General features: G+C 43.9%; 1 protein-coding gene across 5 annotated transcripts in view; it reads left to right on the forward strand.

Annotated features, from left to right (window-relative positions):
* DHX8 (DEAH-box helicase 8) overlaps positions 1-9,927 on the forward strand; it is a 24,779-nt gene extending 14,852 nt beyond the window's left edge. For 3 of the 5 annotated variants that reach the window (XM_049799632.1, XM_049799631.1, XM_049799633.1), the window contains exons 21-23: positions 959-1,155; positions 1,319-1,498; positions 2,069-3,893. In XM_049799632.1, coding sequence (XP_049655589.1) covers positions 959-1,155; positions 1,319-1,498; positions 2,069-2,288 — 597 coding nt within the window. In that variant the 3' untranslated portion in view covers positions 2,289-3,893. Of the gene's footprint in view, positions 1-958; positions 1,156-1,318; positions 1,499-2,068; positions 3,894-9,854 lie in introns of those variants that run through there. The other 2 variants (XR_007505959.1, XR_007505960.1) reach the window with 2 other exon arrangements.
* The last annotated feature ends 309 nt before the right edge of the window (positions 9,928-10,236 follow it).

Consider the following 10,236-nt stretch of genomic DNA (forward strand, 5'->3'; position numbering starts at 1 on the left):
TTGCTCATACATTACATTTCTGATGTACCTTTTGGTTAAACACCCTGTAGCTGTGGATATTGGTAGTTTCTTTGCAGATGGGAAGATGGAAGTTAGAGGTCTCACATTCCCTTTTGCATTTCCCGGTAAACACATACAACCCTAAACCAAGTCAGTCCCAGCTCTGGAGTTCAGAATGCCTTTGTCATTTTCAGATACACAGAATGTATTTCTTCATGGCAATCCTATCATGTGCTGATTTTTTTTTTTTTTTTTTTTTTTTTTTAAGTCAGCAAGCAGCAGACTATGCTGTGGTAGGATTCCTCAACAGCAGATGTCTCTTGAATCCATTGTTTCTTCATTATGATGGCCTGCTGCAGTTTATTCTGTTAACTTCAGTTTTGATCTATGTAGCCACAGTGTTTGATTCATGTTTTATCTGCAGGTCGGAGAAGTGGGTAGGTCAGCAGGGTCAAAGCTACTGCTTCAGCAACTTTGTTGATGTGTGATTGAGGTTGCTTCTAGAGCAATAAAAAGCTTGCTAGTTCAGTGCGTGCATATACTGCCTACAGTATAAATAAGCCATTTACTTTGAAGTGTCCTTTCAAAAATAGGACTGAAATTGAATAAAAAGTATCAGTTTGGAAAAAAAATATTGTTCAGTCAGTCAGGTCCTTGTCACTCATGGGAGACTCTTTAGGAGAGTCTACATGAGATCTCTCTTTGGTGAAAACAGTTCTAGGCTTTCCTTTCATACAGGCATAGTTTTGGCTTAGTGAGAGTGGTCCCAGTGACCTTTGGATTTTCATCACTTGGTCCTTAGTCACTCACCACTGAAAATTATGTGTTGTCTTCTCAGTCTTACCTTGGTAGACTTAAAAAGTCATGGTATGAATGACAAGGAGCCCATTTCTTTCACGTTGCACAAGGATTGTCTCTGCAATGTAGATACCTGATTGATACATATTTTATGTGTTAGGATAAACAAGCACTTGCTGACCAAAAGAAAGCCAAATTCCATCAGACAGAAGGTGACCACCTCACTCTGCTGGCTGTGTACAATTCCTGGAAGAATAATAAGTTTTCAAATCCCTGGTGCTATGAAAATTTTATCCAGGCCCGGTCCTTACGCAGGGCACAGGACATCCGCAAGCAGATGTTGGGCATTATGGACAGGTGAGCATGTCGAGAAGGACAAGTAGTGACTTTGTTTTCTTAGTGTTCTTGCACTATAGTAGCTAAACAAAATTTGCTAATCTGATGTTGGTAGCTGCACCCAAATCTGGAGAACTCTTCCTCCCCCCCTTCCCCCTCCTCCTCTCTAACTCTTGTCTGTCAGGCACAAGCTGGATGTGGTATCCTGTGGGAAGGCAACAGTTCGAGTCCAGAAGGCCATCTGTAGTGGCTTCTTCCGAAATGCAGCAAAGAAGGATCCCCAGGAAGGTTATCGGACACTCATTGATCAACAAGTAGTCTATATCCACCCATCAAGTGCTCTTTTCAACAGGCAGCCAGAATGGTAAGGAAGGCAGTGTCCTGTAATTTTCTATTTCAGTTCAGACTGTATAACTGAAAAGGTTGTGGTGTGCATGATTTGTGGAGTACAGATCAAAGTATAGGCTGCTGATTTCTCACCAATGAGCAGAGGGAGAAAAGTTTCAAGTCTGCTTTTGGCTTTTCCTGCTGCTAGAATTAGTGCCTGTGCAGAGATGAGACTTACTTTTTGAGCCAAGGGCAGGCCTGAAGCCTGCAGTTCTGTGTTTCTGTATTGTGGAAGTGAGTTTAAAACACTGAGCGTTGAGGGAGAGGGTCAGAGTGAGGAGAGAGAGAATTGTTTTAAAGGGAATGAATTAGTTCTATGCTGAAGAGTAGTTGTGACTACTCAGGAAGTTGTGACTACTCAGGAGAGGAAAAAGAAGGTAGCTCTTCTGGATGGTTGTTTCGGAGCCTGTGTTGGAGCTTATAAGGACCCTTATGCTGAGGGAGGGTAAAACAGAGGTAAAGGGGCAAGCTTAGATACGCCAGCCCCTTGCCTTCTCTCTTCTTGTTTGGAAAAACTGATTTCCAGAGTTGCTGTCCCTTTTTACAGGGTGGTGTATCACGAACTGGTGCTAACCACCAAGGAATATATGCGTGAAGTGACGACTATTGATCCTCGCTGGCTGGTGGAGTTTGCACCAGCTTTCTTCAAGGTTTCTGATCCAACCAAGCTCAGCAAACAGAAAAAGCAGCAGCGACTGGAACCCCTGTACAATCGCTATGAGGAGCCCAATGCTTGGAGGATATCGCGTGCATTCAGACGGCGATGAGCCTTGTTTCCTCCTGGACTCTTATTGGTTTTATATTTGTGGGACTGTGATTTTTGCACTGTTTCAAGTGTCCTGAAAAAAAGGACATTCAATTGAAGCTTACCTACAAAATGAACAGAAAGTAAGTATTTTCAGAGCAAAAGCACAAGGGGGCGATGTGTGCTCATATCAGCTGCCCCTCAGATTCCACAGCTGCATGACAAATGTCCTGGGTCTCCTCAGTGTGTTACATCATTTTAGAAACGGTTCTTGAAGCACTTCTTTAGTCATTCCGCTCTTAAGAGACAAAACCTAAAACTCGGAAATCTGGGCACTGAGCTGAACAACAACAAAAAGGTAATGATTAAAAAATAGTTCTTCACCAACCTAACTGTGTTCTGAATGACCAGACAAATAGAGGCTGGAATAGTTTGTTTCTTTACCCTGCTAAAAGGGATTTATTTCTAGCTATGCTCTTGGACAGTGGCTGTTTTTTTGGAAGCCGCTTTTACTCCATTTTTTCCTATTTTATGCATTTTCCTGTTCAGTGTAACTATTTGTCTTTTATGCAAGCCGCCTGTGGTGAGATATTTAGTATCTGTGGCTTTGGGATAAGGCAGGAAAGATCCCTTGAAACCCAGCTAGAATGTCAGTTATACTTGGACGACGGCACAGGTCAGGCTGCAAGTCTTATCCTTCATCACCATCTCCTGTGTGCTGAAGGCTAGTATATCAAACAGTAATTAACCACATCCACTCTGTAGCACGGCTCTGTCTGTGAACATAAGTGGTTACAGATGTTTAGACTTTCTATACAATGTGTTATGTGTTTTATTTCCACTTACAATGTTTGGTGACATCACAACTGTTGGGTTTTTTTAATAGAATATGCTTTTACAGCTAAAATGTCTGTAAAACATTGTGTAACAGTTCCTCGTTTAAAAAGAAATTGGCTATCCAGTGTGTGCTATGTCATGCTGAAGCTATCTGTAAATTATTCTTTCTGTTGGAAACAGATGAAACTTATTTGACTCCATAGCTGCAGATACCCAATTTTTTTTTTTTTCCCCCCAAAGCTGGGACATCTGCTAAAATTATTGTTGAAGTGAGTAGAATGAAGTTGGCTGGTTGGTTTACATTCAGTGAATTTGAAGAAAGTTTCACACTGAAAAGTAGCTATATTGGAAATCTGTATCTCTGTACAAAGGTGGGCAGGGATGTTGTATATACTGTTTTATTATGTTGTATAAATGCTCTGAGCTTTCCTATAGTGTTACATCTTCATAAAGTTAAATAGAATTAGAAAGTTCGTAAGTTTGGACGCTCTTTTCATTATGGCATTAGGCAGAGAAGGTTGTCCTACTGAATGCTCTTCCAAGCGTATTTTCTTTCCGCAAACTCTGCAGCTGCATCTGTTACTGTTTTTCTATGAAAAATTTGCACTTGACTTTCAAAAGTCACATGAAAAATGTAAAAGAGAAAATGTACACAGTGGAAGTCCCAGTTTTACAGCGTACTTTGAGGTATTTCTGTTCCAAATTAATTTTGTATTTGCTTCTCCAGTGTAGCCTCTTTCTGACTTATGGTAGGGGAAAATGCATCAACAGAGAGGATTTGTTTTGTTTTTTAAGTGAACAACTGTCATCTGTTTTGTGTGTGTTATTTCTTTCCTTGGTGTAATTTTTTCAGTAATATCCTTTAGTTCATTTACAGAAACATTTCCACATTGACCTGAGCTGCTTTCTTTGGCAATACCCCACATCCAAAACTAGCCTGTGAAACTGGAATGCTGGCTTACAAACTTGAACCGCTTACATGTTTTTTTTAAAGCAAGTTTTATCAACCTGTTACCGCCCTGAGGTTTCTGAGCGTAATATCCTAATGTCTTCTACTGCTTATGTGATTTTTAGTTGGTTTATCTTGTGTAAAACAAAAAAAAAAAAAAAAAAAACCAAAAAAAAAACACCTGAAAATAAGCTGCCTGGTCCTAGGATAAAACCACAGACTTAATGCTTTATTCTGGCAGTACTTACATAACTGAGTAGGTATTTTAGCCCCTTGCTGGGGAAAGTGTTCTTTGAGCTCTCCCGTGTGAGGTGCTTGTGCAAGCACTTGCCAACCTGCCTCTGTCTAATGAACTGCATTATTTTAAATGGTATAAATTCTAGATCTTCTGGTTCATTTTGACTGTACTCAGTTAATGCACTAGGACTGGTAACACAGATTTCTTACCTGAAGGCAAAAATTCTGCCAGCGGAGGCAATGTGTCTAGTCTAGAATGTTTTTGGAGGTGTTTAGCATAACTGCTAAAAATTCCCTGAGTAATATAAGTATGCATGTGTGTGTGCAATCTTTGCATGTGTCCCTTTGTCAGCAATAAATAGCCTCCTTACCTTTAGCAGGTCTTGTGCTGCACAAGACTGTGCTAGTGTGGAGTGGAAGTTTCTATGAACATGCCAGGAGGAGACAGATGTGCTTGCCCTATTTCCAGTGTCATTACTGCCAGCAACAGGAGCAAATACAGCCACTGAAAGGCCCTCTCTCAGACTTAGGTGGTTCCTTGCTTCCAGTAATACTTGGTTAAGGTGTTGAAAAGAGGCTTCAGCTATAATTAAAGGGGAAAGCTTAGGCTGCCAAAGCACTGGGGTTATTCTTATACCTGCTGGCAGAGAACAAACTAACAGTAGTTAGCTACAAGTGAACAGAGGGGAAAAACGGATACAGACAGTGTGAGAATAAGCAAGCAAGAGTAAATTGAAGGATCATAATGAGTGCTATTCCCACAAGATATTGGCAGAATGGCACCAGCCTTTGGGCAGGTGGAAGGGGTATAGATGAAGGCTCAAGCTATGGTTGCTTTCCCCCCCACCCCCTCCTGGAAGACCAAGGAGCTATGTGAAATGCTGAATGGTTCCTCTGATGAATTCCAAGCCATCTGTGAACCTCTCTACTCCTCAACAGCATTGTGGCTTGTGGAACATTAATGCAAGTAGCATGGACTAAGCATTGCTGGTTCTTGTCCCCCCTCTGGTTTGCTAGAGTTTGATGTGGTGTCCCTCGCCTAGCTGGGGACCTCATTCTGCTTGTTGAGGTACAAATCTTTCTGTCTGGATGGAGCAAACAATCCTTTGTCTCAAACTCTAGCAGTATGTGCCATATAGGCCAATTTCCACATGTTAGCTGATTGTCACAAGCAACGGATTCACAGCAAAAGAATAACTCACACATTCATGTGTACATGCACACACACATGCAAAACCAACCTTTTGCCCTTAATGCAAGAAAGATAAATATGATTTTTACAGCCAGCCCCACACATGCTCCATCTGTTATAGTAACTACCTTAACCTCATTAATGGGCTTGTTACCAGAGCCAGTGTGACAGCAATGTGCTACCTACACAATGGGGGTTTTGTTTTTTAGTAATTCAGTTTTCATGAGATTTCTGTGACAATTGCAGAAGGCTGTGATACTGACCCATTAGCAGTTTCATGGAATTTTTCATTTATGAAATGTATTGTTCTTTCAAGCCAGCTGGGAATATAGTGAGTGAGTATCTGATTTTAGCAAATGTGTTTTGTATGTGTATGTTCTGTAACCTACATAAATCCTCTGGCTGGTCTGTCCATACACTGGAGGTGGAGAAGTGGGGCTGCACTGATATGGATATGCTGGTTTATTTGGCTCAAAAATGATCTTGTAGTTATTGTAGCTGGTGTAGGCCTGTGGGTCAGTCCAAACACAGCTCTGCTTTGCAAGCTACACTGAAAGCAGTGGTATTTTGTTGAGTGTAGAAAAGTCTATTTGAGTTCAATATTAGCTCACTTCTACTAGAAGAAAGGCAAGGAGGTAGAAGTGAACTGGATCATACTTAGTCAGTGGCAGATCCTGGCTATTTTGGAATGTGAATGTTAGTTTCTACCATTTAGGTCTGCCACAGAGAGCGTCTGAAAAGCCTGTTGATGGAAATCCAGTGTTAGATTTTGTTTCCTAAACTTGAAGAAAATCTATCGGAGGTGTGGGGTGAAGCCTTATACATTCTTATGCCCCTCTTGCCTTTCGTTAATTCTTCACCGTGTCCACTTAGAACTTAAAGATGCATGTTGTAGAAGCTTCTGCTCTGCCCTATCGCCCTACACATAAGCCTGGCTCCCTGAAAAGTTGAGGTGGACTCATAGCCCTGAGGTGGATCTGGTTTTTACTTCAGTAATTTGAACGTTGTGTTTCTCTCCCCCACCCTCTGGTCTGCACTCATGTTCGAACTCTTCTCTACAGACTGATGAAGCTTTCAGCCTCGCTCTGAAGGCAGGATCAGCAGGAATTCCCTGTCCACTTTTGCATCCAGGATTTAAGGTGTTCGGGAAAACACCCACTGTCACCAACCACAGGACTGCAGGTAGCCTGCCCTCCAAGAAAGCCGTGTGCTAAGGCCACATGCTGTGTTGCAAGCAAGCTCTTGTATAGCAGAGTTAAGGAGCAGTCATTTGCACAGTTGAATTGAACAGAGCCAGTGAAGGGATGAGGACCTGTTGGGTGACACAGGCGTTGATCAGTGCCCTGGGAGCACACAGGTGGCTGCTGCCAGCATAGAAAGCAGAGTTCCCAGCCCTTGCACTCTGAGAGGGGAATTGGTTGGAGGCTGTTGTCTATGTGTCTTATCTCGGGGGTTGTTGGGTGTCTAGGGTCTTTTCTGTGTTTAATTAGCCTTAGGATTTGAGGGCAGTCAGGGTAGAATATGCCCTGCCTCAGGGTATCATTGACCAGCATTGGATGAGTGCACAGTGCCAAAGCAGGGTGGCTGGGCTGTCTCCTGCTGCAGTGTGCAGAGCCTGTTCTGTTGCAGCATCAAGCCTCCAGTCTGGGTGCTACCCCAGGCCCCACCAGTTCCTGAGCCCTTGCTACTTGCGAACACAAGCATATGGTCTATGAAAGGACACACAGAGTGTAAGGCACTCGGGACTGTATTTGTTGTGTGTTGAGAAGCGGGGGTGATGTGCAGCTAAAAGTGCCGGTGTTGAGCTGGAGCAGCCAAAGGCACCTCACTACCTCACTACCACTGTTCTCCCTGTCACAGGGCTGGGCCAAGGTGGTGGATGGTGTCAGGGCAAGATGGGGTGAAGCAGCCTCCAGCTGGCATGGACCCCGACTTGGTAAGGGAGAGTGGACTGACCTCTTGCTCTAGGAACAGACCCTGAGGAAACCACTCCAGAACCAGCACCTGGGAGACCTCCCAGGGACTTGATATAGAGAACAAACTGCTAATTGCTTAATGGTTGTCTCTCTGTAACTTTACATACCAAAGACTGGTGTTTGTCAATGATTAAGCCTGTCAGAGACTGGTACTTGGGAGTGATGAACAAGAAGGAACCATGAGCGATCACAAAACTTAATTAAATGTTTCATGAATTTACGATCTTGTTGAGAAGGCACAAGTAGAGGCCATGCTTGAATAGATAGGGCCAGAAAAGATAAGACCTCCTGCCTTTGTTCTCGTCCTTGTAGATAATTTAGCTTAAACTAACCATATGGTTCTACACCACTAATGAAAACTTAGATAATAAGAGCACTAACAAGCACTGATGTATCAAAACATGTAAAAGACCATACTGCGCAGAATCACCTGAGGAGGGTCAAATAGCGGACAAGTGAGGAAGACTATGAAAGACGACCAGCGACCTTCAATGCGCCTGCGTAAAGGACATTTGCATATGCTAATAGTTTCCTGGAAAACTAGTGAATATGCGTAACACTTCTCAGAAATCTGGTGAATATGTATGTAGAACATGTACTTAACCTGCACAGTTAGACCCCACGGTGTGCACAATTGGTGGAGTGACCCCCCGTGCATCCAGCGCTGCCACTAAAGAATACCTACTTAATAGTTAATCAAACTATTAATTTCTTTGAATCAGACTCTACAGGCTGGTGATGTCTCTTGGTCCCTACAGACATAAATGGTCAGAATAGGCACTCCTCAGCTTCTGCTGAGACATTAGTGCAGTTTGCTGTGTTGATTTCTTGCTATATTTCTCTTAACAAAAGTAGGCAGATTCCATAATTGCTATGTGTTCTTGCAAGGGCTTTTAAAACACCATTATCTGCTGGACTGTTTAAAAGCATTTTTTCCTTCAATAACTCTTCCCCTTCATGGGGTTTAGTTCATTTGTATTGGGATTCTTTAATTATGTGGAAATCTTCAAATAGGTGGAAATCAGTTTAGTAGATGCAGCATCAGCTAGTGGGGACATGGGTAACCCTGGCTGAGGTGGGATCTGTGTTTCTGTCTCACAGAATCAAAGCAAAAAGGACAGCAATGGTAGTGCCTCCAAAACACACTTGAAACTAATTCAGGGAAATGGAAACAGGTGCCACAAAGCAGCAGCTCAGCAAGAACCTCAGAGGCACTTCAGGTCCCATTAGCTATTTCAGCTAATAAGCTCCCCTGAGATACCTCCCTTTCTACTCCTTTGTTTTCTCACCTGATACCTATCCATAGCTCCATAATGGCCGAGAGAATGGTTATTAATCTCCTAAGCAGAGGCCCTGACTAAGCAGTGACTCTCTGGTGCAAAGGAATATGTTTGTTCAGCTACTCTTTCTTCAGAGACCAGACAGAGGAAGGCCTTTAAGGAATTTACAACTACATAAGCTGGTATCTGTTCACACGTTCTTCAGAAAGAACAGAAGGTGGGCTGCAGAGGAAGGCTGTGCATGGCTGCCCTCCCTGGCTGCAGGAGGCAGGGAGGGGAATGTCGTCTCCTTGCCAGCCTGAGGGGTGAATCCTGCTCTGGGGCAGTAAATGCTGCCCTCAGGATTGACTGAATGGTCATCTCCGGCTGAGGCCTCCACTGCATTTAGCTTTGCTCTTCTCTGCCTCTGTGTTCAGCATGCTGATGAGCGCTTCCCCCTCTGCTGTCTCATCAACGTGTCAGCTGTCAAGGCATAAAGAGATCAATATTCATTGTGCAAAATGGTTTCCAGCCTTGTGGTAGACTACAATCTTGCTGTGATTCAAATGCAGAGGAGGATGGGGAGATGCGTACAGGTGTCATTTAAGGCCAATTCATTTTTTGGAATGACTCTTCTGAGCGTATCAACAAAACTAATGCCAGTGTCCTTGGGAGTGTTATACCTCCAGAAAACATTACAAAGAGTGAAATGTCATGACATTATTGCCCTTGGAGTTACCTACTTCCCCTGTGGCTGGCTTAATGGTTTAAACAACACACTGCTCCTGTCGGAGTCACCTCACCCTCAAGCCTGAATGCTGAGCAGAGCAAGCACAAGTTCTTCCTAAGACTGTTTTGGGTTTGTGTGGTAGGGTTTGGGTAGCCATGGAGGGGCTGCAGGGGTGGCTCCTGTGAGAAGCTGCTAGAAGCTTCCCAGGCTCCAATTTGCACCTGCCTCTGGCCAAGGCTGAGCCCATCAGCAACAGTGGTAGTGACTCTGGGAGAACGTATTTAAGAGGGGACACCTGTAGCAGGGGAGGGGGATGTGAGAGAAACCCCTATGCAGATAGCAAGGCCAGTGAAGAAGGAGGGGATGCCCCTGCAGTCCCTGGTGAAATGGCAGCCTGTCTTCCTACAGCCCATGGAGGTGAGCAGGGGAGCAGAAGCCCACAGGGGAGCAGAAGCCCACACTGGAGCAGGGGAAGAGTGAGGAGTCCTCCCCCTGAGGAGGAAGGAGCGGCAGAGACAAGGTGGGATGAACTGACCCCAACCCCCATTCCCCGTCCCCCTGCACCACTGTGGGGGAGAAAGTGGAGAAAATCGGGAGTGGAGTTGAGCTGGGAAGGAGGGAGGGGTGGGGGGAAGGTGTTCTAAGATTTGGTTTTCCTTTTCATTATCCTTATTTTGATTTGATTGGTAGTAAATGAAATTGATGTTGGTTTTTCCCCAAGTTGAGTCTGTCTTTTGCTCATGACCATAATTGGTGAGTGATCCCTCCCTGTCCTTGTCTTGACCCATGA

Source organism: Accipiter gentilis, chromosome 5 (genome assembly GCF_929443795.1).
Source record: "Accipiter gentilis chromosome 5, bAccGen1.1, whole genome shotgun sequence".
Classification (NCBI taxonomy): Eukaryota; Metazoa; Chordata; class Aves; order Accipitriformes; family Accipitridae; genus Astur; species Astur gentilis.